The sequence below is a fragment of the Calonectris borealis genome, chromosome 3, assembly GCF_964195595.1.
Source record: "Calonectris borealis chromosome 3, bCalBor7.hap1.2, whole genome shotgun sequence".
In the NCBI taxonomy this organism is placed as follows: domain Eukaryota; kingdom Metazoa; phylum Chordata; class Aves; order Procellariiformes; family Procellariidae; genus Calonectris; species Calonectris borealis.
This window is the reverse complement of record NC_134314.1, coordinates 4615396-4627761: the sequence shown is the minus strand read 5'-3', so window position 1 is coordinate 4627761 and position 12366 is coordinate 4615396. Positions and strand designations below refer to the sequence as shown.

At 42.7% G+C, this 12366-nt stretch overlaps 1 protein-coding gene across 1 annotated transcript in view; it reads right to left on the bottom strand.

The window, feature by feature from the left end:
- The window catches only part of PKHD1 (PKHD1 ciliary IPT domain containing fibrocystin/polyductin), a 266225-nt gene that overhangs the window by 95827 nt on the left and 158032 nt on the right, over positions 1–12366 (bottom strand). The window contains exons 49-51 of the mRNA XM_075144880.1: positions 11321–11386; positions 9539–9658; positions 718–855 (exon numbers count right to left, since the gene is read on the bottom strand). Of these exons, the coding sequence (XP_075000981.1) occupies positions 718–855; positions 9539–9658; positions 11321–11386 (324 nt within the window). The remainder of the gene's footprint in view (positions 1–717; positions 856–9538; positions 9659–11320; positions 11387–12366) is intronic.

Sequence of the window (12366 nt, the reverse complement as noted above, 5' to 3'; positions counted from 1 at the left end):
AACCTTGATATTTAAAAGGAATTATGTGAGTAATTACTTCTGTGTGGAAAAACACCGATCCTGTTCGTTGCAAATAATGTGGAACAGCCCCAGTGACATTGGGGACTCTGAAACCAGTAGAAGTAGGGGCAGGGTGGTACCTCCCTGCAGTCTGGTGCTCATCTGTAAAGAGGGGTGAGAGGAAACAAATGGGCTGAATCCAGCTGTGCCAGTTTCATGCCACAGCAGGATTTCCAGGCACTCTGGGAATTCTCCGTGACACTCTTTATGTTGGCTCTAAATACTTCTGTGTCACCTAGAAAGTGTCTTACTAATGCCCACAGACACCAGCCGCTGCCTGAACACTAAGGTAGATCCTACCCTGAGGAATTACTGTCTCCTAAAGCAACACCACATGAAGTATGGGAGGACTTTTACACATACCAGATAAAATCTCAGCCACAATGAAATCAGGAGTGTTGCCATTAGCTTCAGTGGGGTGAAGATAGCAGTATTTGTAATATGTTGCTATAAAATGAACAGGCAATTAGCTCCATTGGATAATCATTGTGCTTAACATGGATTCTGGGTGTCCACATTGCAGATATCCAGCTAGCTGTGAGACATTAGGATGGCCAGCATGTTTATAGTAACACTACACAGTCTTTCTTCCCACTTTCTCTGTCTATCAAGAGCAGAAATAAACCCCAGCATCCAGAAGACAAGCTGCTCACTTACCCACTTTCAGCGTACCCCCCACCACCAAGATACAGGCTGCACTCAAGACATTGCTGGAGTTGCTGGGGAATTCGAGGGTCCCCAGGATGTAGAGACCTCTCAGAGGGGGAAGAGCCATGTCCACCAGGATGGTCCGGTCTGAGAAACAAAGCAGAGGGTTGTTTAGAACGATGGCAGCCTACCAACACTACTTGCCAAAAAGTGTGGCATGGAGGTGAAGAACCTTAGCTTTGCTTGAGTTTTGCTTTATTTAGTTTGTTTTTGCTTAGAACTACTGGAGCAGGGCTTGTGCAGTATCCACAACCAGAGCTTCATCGACAGCTGAGGCTCCATGGTGTAGCTGTAATCTGAGAAATGAATAATAACATCATATTTACAATGATATTGTTGCATGCTTAAGTCTCATCAAATGTTGCTTGAACATTTAAGAATGGATGTGAAGGGCAGCAGAGACATGTTAGTCTCACTAGGTGAATCTGGCTCTGTTCACGAAATTAACTCTTGATCTCCCAATGCAATGGAGCAAGACTAAGTTAAGCTGTGTCCAGACAGCTTTTTTCCCTCGTGGCATTGAAGAGAACAAGATTGATGGAAGTGAAAAAATCCAAGTGTCACATAGGTGCTTCATGGCATAGAGAGCATGCAAGTCCCCACCTTGTTGATCAGGGTGACAAGCTGAAGTCACACACCACAACCCACCTCCAATGACACCTTGTCCCTGCTTTTCCCTCTCTGCAGTTTGGCTTTGCTCCCTCAGGTTTTGTGTAGAAAAGCCCACCTCTTCCCCTCCGACCAAGAGAAAAGTTTTGCTTACATCAACACAATCTGCAGGAAGCCAGAATTCACAAGTGGTGTTCCCCAGGGCTCAGTTTTGGGGCCGGTCCTGTTCAATATCTTTATCAATGATCTGGATGAGGGGATCGAGTGCTCCCTCAGCAAGTTTGCAGATGACACCAAGTTGGGCGGGAGTGTTGATCTGCTTGAGGATAGGAAGGCTCTGCAGAGGGACCTGGACAGGCTGGATCGATGGGCCGAGGCCAACTGTATGAGATTCAACAAGGCCAAGTGCCGGGTCCTGCACTTGAGCCACAAAAACCCCAGGCAACGCTACAGGCTTGGGGAAGAGTGGCTGGAAAGCTGCCCGGAGAAAAAGGACCTGGGGGTGCTGGTTGACAACCAGCTGAACATGAGCCGGCAGTGTGCCCAGGTGGCCAAGAAGGCCAACTGCATCCTGGCCTGTATCACAAATAGTGTGGCCAGCAGGAGCAGGGAGGTGATCGTGCCCCTGTACTTGGCACTGGTGAGGCCGCACCTCGAATCCTGTGTTCAGTTTTGGGCCCCTCACGACAAGAAGGACATTGAGGTGCTGGAGCGTGTCCAGAGAAGGGCAACGAAGCTGTGAAGGGTCTGGAGAACAAGTCTTATGAGGAGCGGCTGAGGGAACTGGGGGTGTTTAGTCTGGAGAAGAGGAGGCTGAGGGGAGACCTCATCGCGCTCTACAACTACCTGAAAGGAGGTTGTAGCGAGGTGGGGGTTGGTCTCTTCTCCCAAGCAACTAGCGATAGAACGAGAGGAAATGGCCTCGAGTTGCGCCAGGGGAGGTTCTGATTGGACATTAGGAAAAATTTCTTCATCGAAAGGGTTGTCAAGCCTTGGAACAGGCTGCCCAGGGAGGTGGTTGAGTGACCATCCCTGGAGGTATTTAAAAGACGTGTAGATGAGGTGCTTAGGGACATGGTTTAGTGGTGGACTTGGCAGTGTTAGGTTTGCAGTTGGACTCAATGATCTTAAGGGTCTTTTTTGCAACCTAAATGATTCTTTGATTCTCCAATTCTTTATTCACAGGACTACTCATTCCCTAGTAATAATTTAGTTAACAGTGACCAGGGGAAGCACCATTCCCTCAGATCCTTAAGGACAAAACAAGTAGCATGTTTTTATGTTACAGAACAGAGTGAGGACTGTTGTTGATTGAGCACAATGACAACATCAGTGCTGCCTCCTACAGCTGCAACTCTACACTGTGTGACCTTTTAAATACCATTTAGCTTTCCAAGTAGGACATGACAGACATAAATGGTGCATCATTTAGAGGTAGCCCAACACAGAGAGGTGAATTCCACCCTCAGGACCCATCTAATGCTCTTTGATGTCACAGGGAGCTTTTCAGTTGATTGTACTGGAAGCCAGCTCAGGTCCTTAAATTGTGGTTTCCAGCTACTTTCCTTATAGACAAGAGTAACAGTTTCCTCATAAGGTGCATCTTGGAAGAAGGAAAAGCAAGGTATTTCCTTAACAAAGGATTCAATGAGATGATCTAATTGTGACTTTCATAAAATAGCTTGCAGAAAATAAGAATCTTCAACATAATGGCAACTGCCAAATCCTACCCAGAGATTTGCTGTGACTTTTGTTGATCTCATATGCATTTATTGGAAAACCCAGATATACAAAACAGGATAGATTAAGGAATACACATATTTTCCAATGGATTTTGAGAGAGCAGTGAAAATGGGCCACTTCAAGCAGTTTTGGTGTGGAACATAGGAAGAGCCATGTCGTGTCTTGGGAAGTGGATCAACCACTTCACAGTTTTGCTTCTGCCTATAGCCATTAACAACTGCTTTGGATGAAGACACAAATGACCATGCAATAGGTAGCACAGTGAAAGTCCTTTCCCCAAAACATGTAATTAGGGGCTGACTCAAGCCATTTAGCATAAAGATTTAAGTTTTTTTCCAAGCCCTGTTTGCAGGAAACATAACGAAAACCTACACAAAGTACACTCAGAAGTGGACTGAAAAAAATATGAGTAGGCTGTCTTTAACATTAGCATTTCCCAGCATTTGACTCTTCGGTTTTGCAGCCCTGAAGTTTCACAGCTTCAAGGGAGAAGAAACTTCTGCCTGGTCCGGGGTCCTGGGTCTGCTTGCAGGTTTGCTTGTCTCTTCTGCATACATGTTCCTACTCTATCCTTTTAACTCAATCTTCCCACCTCTTCCTTTACCATTTTTTTTTCTTTCTCTCTGGACATCAGCAAGGGACACCCTGAAAACCCAGGACCTCTGTTCTCAAGGACTACGCCAAGTACTGCAGCAACCCATGGTTACTCCGAACACCCCATCTCAAAAGAAATTCCCTGCATCCTTGGGCTGAAGCATCTTTCAAGCATGCAAAATTTTCACAGCATTCAGATGTAATAAGTCTCTACAAAGCAAGTGCAATCTTTTTTTCCCTAAATCTCATACTGTTAGTACTCGATACATTTTTACAGGCATGAAGAAACTCCTGTCTATAATCTCTTTACAGGACAGGTATAGCCCTATGCCCTGCAGAACTGAGAAGTGAAGGCACAGAGGATATGAAACAGATATAAGGGAATAAGGGGGAAGACATTGTTAAAATGATATCTCTCAGACAGAAGGGGAATCTAGATTGTGAAATCACAACTCAAGAATGTGGCAAAAATCTGCAGTTGACAAAGGCCATAAGTATATTCATCAAACACAGACTGAAACATTTTTACAAGGAAAAGAAGTGCTCCTAGGCATACCATTTATATGTGAAGTTTCAGTCTAGAACAGATATTTTTGCTGAGTTGCACATCTTTCTAAAAAAAGGTTTTATAAAGGAAATGCTGACTGCTCTATAACTGTAGCATCACGGATGTGAGCATTGAAACATAGGAGTGAGAAATTCCCCCATTCAAAGGTATCTCTGCAAACCTATAGTTTCCTCAGTTTAAAAGAACAACACTCTGGGGTCTGATGCTTGGATTGTGAAGTCCTCAGAGGGTGAAATGTTGCCCTGAAGAAACAGCAGAATGCTCCTTTGAGGAAAAAAAGTCCTTCCACATTTGAGGAGAAAAGCAAACAGATTCAAAGGAGACTTCCTTACACGGTCCTTACAGAACACACTCATTTATGTAGTAGAGGGTGATGATGACTAAGGGGTTAAAATCATAAACTTTAAAGAAATACAAATTAGAGTTGGTTTTACCCCATTAAGACATTCATATAATAACAAGCAACCACTTCCAGCAAACCATAGTTCGAGCCTGAAAACAGGGCTACGTTTCATTATACATATTCTTTCTTCAGACAAAAGCTCACAGGTATGTCACAGTCTTAATGTTCAGATGTACAATACTGAGAAGTTGCTAATGACTCCAGCAATGACACAAAATGCCTTTGATCAACCGCATCGCTATGTAAAACACCATAGCATGCCATTGAATAGAAATCAGGCACAACAGAAGAGCTATTATATGAGATACAGTACTCCAGCATTCATCTCTTCAAACAGAAAAAGTTCAAAGAAAATCAAAATCAGAAAATGAATAACAGAGTGAATTCCACCACTGGAAAAAAAAAAAAAAGAAAAAAAAAAAGAAGAGAGAAATTGCCAGAGGCTACATGATATCATATCAATACCCTTCAAAACAGCATTCCATTGCCTGGAATTATAACACGTTCTCCTTCCACCCAGAGCGGGCTGCGTCAGGAGTGTGTCACACTGAAAACCATAAACCAAAGCCCTGAAAATCCAAGGGCTTGAGAAGCTAATGCCACTGCCGGCCGCCAGAATGGCATGACTAAACTCATCCAGCTTGTTTTTCAAGGTGGTGGGACTGCTGAAGTCTGATGCATGCGAGAGGTCCTTGTGGGATGGCTGCGGCTCTGGAGGATGAACTTCCAGAGATAAAAGCACAAGTTGTTGCAGCCTGAGCTAAAGCGTTCCAGCTGGGGCTGGAAGAGATTTGTATCTGCTAGGGAGTCAGACATTGAGGGGACTTGTAATGCACCAACACCAAAAGTCACTTTAACGTGAGGCACCCCCCTCTGTGGCAAGTGAAATTCAGAAGTCTATAAACTCCTGAAGTCTCATCAACCCTTTCAAAACACGGCAAAAAATGGAATAACTTAGTACACAACCCCAATTTCCAAGCCCTCCAAAAAGCACCTTGTAAATGTGAAGCAGACACCAAGCAGTGACACGAAAACTTGGATTTTAATACAAACATTTTGCTAATAGAGGTGTTTTCTAGCTTTTCAAATTTTCCTGAGTCCAGCCCATGAGGCAGCCCTAGTGATGCAATTTTGCTTATTTTGTTAAATAAGCAAATTGAAGCCTTCATTAGCTAAGTTTAGGCAGTGCCCTAGCTCTTCAGTGAACTCTGGGAATCCACGTTCATTCAGGCCTGGACCAAAGTCTTCCCCTGCACTTCTTCACACTAGAAATGAGCACTAAACATCTATTATTTCTTTTTATAAGGCTCTAAAACTGTTCTTTGGTAGCTGAAAGCACTTACCCAGTAATGCACAGCATACCAGAAGTAGGCCCATGGCTTGGCTTTCAAAAATCATTACGGATGGCTCCCAGAAGAGAATTATAAGTAACTAAAAGACAGTGGAGAGTGAGACACAGTTGCATCTTGCAAAAAGTGAATCGCAATAACTTATTTTTGTGTGTACAGCAGCACAAGGTTTGGGTGATTTCCATAATGTTGGTTCTCATGAGAACAAACTCTCACTTTTCTGTAGCCATCTGGAGTTATTCTGAGCTTAGCAGGATATGCAAAAGCCAGTGGAAATGGGAAGGGAAATATCCGTAAAATGCCACGATTAAACATAAATTTAAAAATTGTTGATTTCATTTTAGATTTTGGAGGGGTTGACTTTCTTGCACCTGGAAACACATATACACACTTGTGGCAGCAAAGCAAGGTATGACAAATGGACTGAAAATACATCTTGCCTAACTACATTTTAAGTGCCTTCATTTGAGCAACATATCCAGTGCCCTTATCACACCAGTGATGACTATGACTCCAATTTAAGACCCTGCACTCTGTTGACTTCCACTGCCAATAAGTTTTTCAACACCTCCAAGCCAGCAAGAATGAAGAGGGAGAATAAAAAGAAAGTAGAGGGAGCATGATCAGAAAAGGCAGGCATGCAATAGAGCAGTTCTCTCTCAAAATAGATTGGGTGATAGTTTGTGTTCATGTTCTTGGGCTAAAATTGAAGGATAATTCCAGAAAGGCACTGGAGAGGACAATAATTTCTGCTCACCAGCTAAACACACATATCTACTCTAGTGATAGGAGCTAAGAGATTTTTATCGCCGATAGGAAGAAGACAGTCACAGAGTATGGCTCTTCACTGGTCCAAACAGGTAGTGCATTTTCACATATCATTTGCCTCTTTCCTTTTCAACCATTCAGTATTTTGTTGTGGTTTTGCTGTTCAGTAAAGCTCCTCTGAAGAGCAGAGACAGTTTTATTGTACACTGTGGAGCACCCTGCTTTAAGCAGCTGAACACGGTGATTCAGAACTGGGAACTCCCAGGGTCTCATCCTGCTCAGGCAACATCTTGTTTTCTGGTTTTGGGCAACATTTATTGTCGTGGCCCCTCAATTCCTCATAGGCAGAGAACGTTCGTGTCCATGGTAAAACACAGATCATGTCTAATAGTCCAACTCTTATTCTGCTGCCTCCCAGCCAGCAGGCACCAGTATGCTAGAGACAATCCCTATACCACATCCTTCAGCACAGTGCAGACATCCCCCAGTTAAACTGACCAAACCATCACTGCTCTAAATTCGGGAGACGTTAGTTCTGACCCCAAAGGCTCTGCGGTCATGCTGCACAGCGCCAGGCCTCAGCTAATGAGCTTTGCCTCTCAGGAGAGCTAATTAGTTCTGGTATACCAGCATGCTGATGCAGTGGTATTGTTTCTAGTTCTAGAACTAGATCAGTTGGGCTGGGTTGTGGGCAGCAACGTGCAACGCTTCAGGCACAGCTTAGTCATGAAAGGCCTTGTGGTATGTGACAAAGGCCATGGTCAGTATCTCACGTGGCAGGTAAAATGAGTAATTTTACCGAGAGGATTACACTCACCTTTGCAGGAAACACAGAGGAGTTTTATTCGTAGGTGAGTTTGCAATACACCAACGGACAATCACAACCTCAGCATCCACCTTCCACTCTCTCACTCTAATCTAAACAACAAAAGTCCAAATCCTTAGCCAAACCTGTTTGCTTTTTTTTTTTTAATTTATTTCTTTCTTTCTGCTTCTGTGTAGATTGTGATTTACCTCCAGTGACCATCTGAGCACACTCTACATAATTAACTCACTGCCAGTGCAGAGACCTTAGCTACCAGTGGCACCTTTATGCCTCTTCATATCTACATCTGACATACGGTTTTGAAGACTGAAATGATTTGGTCTTTTGACAGTCATAGGCTGATATTTGTTATAATGTGATACACAAGAAATTGAAACAGATGACCTGGTGTTGTCTCCAGCCTGGTTCTCGAAGAGCTATGAAGGACAAAATACACAATGGCATGCAAAATCCAACAATAGCAAGAGGATGTGAAAGAGGGCAAAGCACTTGAGAAATGCCCCAGTGTTTAATGCCTTCATAGGGGTCAGATATAATGGAGGTGAGAGTGGAGTAGGACACTGTCTGTGTTTCTGAATGGCAAGCAGGCACATGTTCAACATGAAGTACCAGTGGTGCGGCTGGAGTAATTTTGTTGGAAGAGGAAAGCAAGCCCAGTGTTCTGGGTGCTGCACTTGGACTTTGGAGATTGGGGCTCAATCACGTATTCCGGTAGAGCTTTCTACTGGCGAGACCTTTACATGGATGTTAGTGTTGCTTATACTGTCAAGGGAAATAGATGTAAACCTTCACATCATGGTTCAGAAAATATACATTAACTGCAAATTAGGTTCATATCTCAGGTGCTCCTGAATGTGGTCTGGAGAAAAGAGGTTCAGGCCTCAATTTATGGCACCTGAACTGAGTTATCTGATGGGAGCTAGGTGTCTGAGCTCCCATTGTAGTAAATTCATTTAGGCATTTAGTACTATCTGAAATGCCCTTGGATATTTGAGAGCTCACACAGGACTGGCAAATATGACATTGGGGACACCTGTGACCATCTAGAGTTTCACCTGGCTAGGCAGGATGCTCCTGGAGTGCTTCCAACAACACTAGATATCTTCATACAAGAAAGTGACTTGAGCCCTGGAGCTCTACATAATACCATCAGGGAAGAGCAACTCAATTCACATTGGGTACCCACATTTGGTCAGCTCAGTAACTCTTCCAGCTCTACTAACCGTAATGGTGAGGAACAGGTTAAGATGACTAAACATACATGCTTACTGTTAACTTAGAAACACAGGTTGTAAACTGAGCTGGGATTTAAATGTAACTCAAGTCTGAGGCTGAAATACAAGCATAGGCCAAAACATCTAGGAAGCATCCATGGCAAATGAATAGAATAGAACAGAATAGAATAGAACAGAATCGAACAGAATGGACTATTTCAGTTGGAAGGGACCTACAAATGGATTGAGAGATTATCATTCATAGTGGGAACTGCAACAGGAAAATAAAATGGAAGGTGGCATAATTGTCAAAATGTAAAATATGCTCCCTGCACAAAACACAGAGTGGTGGGTCAAGAGATGAGCTCTTTGTGAGCTGTGATTTTGGGTCTTGCAAATTCTCTGCTCCAGAAATAAAATCCCTGCATCTAATTAAGCTTGAATATCAGTATAGGTAAATAAGTGTGTGTGTGTATTTGCGTGTATGTGTAAATGGAAAAGAATTATTATTCTGTTCCAAAAAATCACACTTCTGTACCGTAGCCAAGATTTCAATGTGATGAGGAACAAATGTGGTGTCCTGCACACACTAGAATGGACACTAGTGCCAAGGAGCCCATGTTGCAACACATATCCTAATGTAGACATACCCCAGAACCCCCTACAGAAATTAAACACCTTTCCTTCCTTCCTTACTAGGTAAGATGATGACATCTTCCCCAGGGCCTGGGATGCTGTGGTTGGATCCACCCCAGCCTTTTTCCACATCATTCCATGTCTCTGGGTGCGACCATTTCAAGACAGCATCAGAAGGAACTACAAAAGAGGACATAGAAAGGCAGAATTATCATTTTCAGTAGCTGGGAGAATTACAATTTCTTTGATAGTCAAGCATCTGTGGCATTAACATCCTCCTTTTGTCGAAGCAACACTAACTGCTCTTTGTTATCTTCCATGCTTAAAGGAAGCTGCCCAATGGGAAAAAAGACCTCTCCCAGGACCATGTTTTCAAAGTTAAAGGGCAGGGAGATAACTGAAAAAACAGATTCAAATTCTTTGGGAACCATCAAAAGCAAAGCAAATCTTGAGGTTTGTCATACTTAGCTTATGTTATGCCTTGTGAATATGCTTCACTAGCAACTGCTTCATTATTTTTATTCATGCCGTCCAAAGCTCTGAGCACTTTGAACACAAAATTAAGATGAACAAATTAAAATAAAAGCCAGTCACCTATGCTTGGTGGCAAAACCAGGTGATCAAAATGGTAACTAACCCTACCAGAAAGTGCCAACTCTTCTCACACATTTTTTCTCCCCCAGTGCTCTAGGAAGCAAATTGAATTCCCAGGGTATGGGAATTTCTATACTTTCCCGAAGTATAAAAGGTTTTAAAAAATGAGTGATCAACTCTCACAAGCTTGTTAGGCCTCAGAAAAGCAGGAGTCTTCCCTGGAAAACCAGCTTGACTGAGACACGTGGCAACTCCTGGTCATTCCCCAAAGATTTATTTTTCAGCTCAATCCAAAAGGAAACTTCTGAGCTTTAACATCAGGAAAATACTGGGAGAAATTAAGTTGACAAAATGTAGGTGCTTAACTTGCACTTGTATTTTAGACAGCTAATGAGCCAGTCTTCATAAATTAATTGCCTAAGTTTGCTCTGCCATCAAGAGAGGAAGGAAAGCCTTCGGGGGAAATCCTGTGCACAAGTTTAGTAAGCCCTAAACTAACGCAGGCAGGGCCTCCCTCTGGAGGCCTCTACAAGAACCTACCTCTGTCCTACCACTGTAAAGGAAATTCTGGCATTTCTTTTCTTGAGGAGGGTTTCCTCAGATATTGCAAATACAGGGGCAAGCTCATGGCTAAATGTGGGTGGCTCGACCCCGCTCAGTAACATTGTAGAGCAGAAAAACCCTCCGTTGCCAGCACAGGGAAACGCAGAGAAATTAAACCCAGGTGGAGCTCCTTAAGGTTGGGTCTGTCTTTCCATTACTTGTTTGTTCTGGGGAAACACTGCAAAAAGGTCTCTAAACCCTATTGCCACGTAAATGATTATTTTTGTTAGTACGCAGCAAGGCAGCTATGCAACTAAGACCAAACTTTGGAGGTCTCCCTTGTCTCTGGTGTATTTTTCTGCCTGATTCGACACGTAACTGTGCAGTAATGTCAGACTATTACACTAAGATCACTATGGAGCACTAAAATACACTGTAGTCTTACATTCGCCATGACCTTTCTGATCTGCTATGGTATTTCTTAACAAAAGTTTATAGTCTTTTATGCTGTGGAATCTCACATTTATCATCAGCAATGGTAGATATGGTTCAATGAAATGCTTAAATGAATGCCAAGAACCCCTGTTGGGTTGATAGATGTACAAAATATTGAAGTGAAAACTAGCAATCTATTTCTGAAAAAGTAGTAAAAAAGAAATGGTGTGATTCCCCGACCAAGCCTTTCAGACACAAACTGTCACACACCTGGGGTAGGTAAAGCCACTCTTTCCTTCTCTTTCAGCGTGACCTGAATCAAGTCAGCTCCTGTGACTGAACACAGAGAATTTTAGGGAGTTACAGCAAGGCCTTACAAATTAACACAGAAGAAATCGTAGTAAATCAATTGCCACACATGATTTTCTGACAACATTTTACATTTCTAGCGAACAGATTTTTTTTAAGAACAGCTATACATGTTCTGTAAGCATTTTTGTCTTTTTTGTACTTTGAGAAAAGATTAAACAAACACATTTTAATTTATAGATACGGAGGGTCTCAAGACAACTCATTAGAAACAGCTAAAAGAAAACATTCAACAATCAGAAATTCTAGGCTGGAACACAAATCTCATTTATCCCACTATAAATCCACAGCAGTTCCACTAACACAAGCGATATTACACCATTGAATGCATAATGTATTAACTAGCTCACACAGCAAATTACAGCTTTTGGTTTGTAGTTTGGTTTTGATTCCCCCCCCTCCCCCCCAATCTGGTATCTGAAAGAGATGCTTTAATTAGTCAGACCTTATAGACTGAAGACAGGGACCCTGTGTTCTCTACTGTGAAAAGAGGTCAGAAGCAATTATCACAGTTGTAACCTTTGTGCCAGTATATTGTCAGCAGGAGAAGGGCCAGGATAATGCAAATCAAACTAAGAGGAGCGGGAAAAAACTGCTTCAGACCCAGCTACCTCCTCTTCGTCTCCAGTGGCATATAAAGGCACTTCCTTTCAGTCACCAGACTGGAAGAACCGTAGGTTAAAATAGAAACACTCTGACAAACAGATAAATCTCCTGTCCACTGCCAAACCCCTTATGGTGACCCTAAAAAATGTCATTGGAAGATTTTTTGGGGGTAGAAGAATTGTATAAATGAAGCCATTGTCAGAACTTTCCTCAGTTCCAGAACATGCCAGGAACTTTCCTACTTGTGTATCAACCCACCGATGGGATTTCATGCCATATTGTAATTTACTTATTTTATCTTTAAACAAGTCTCTGTACTTTTAAATTGTGAAAACCATCCT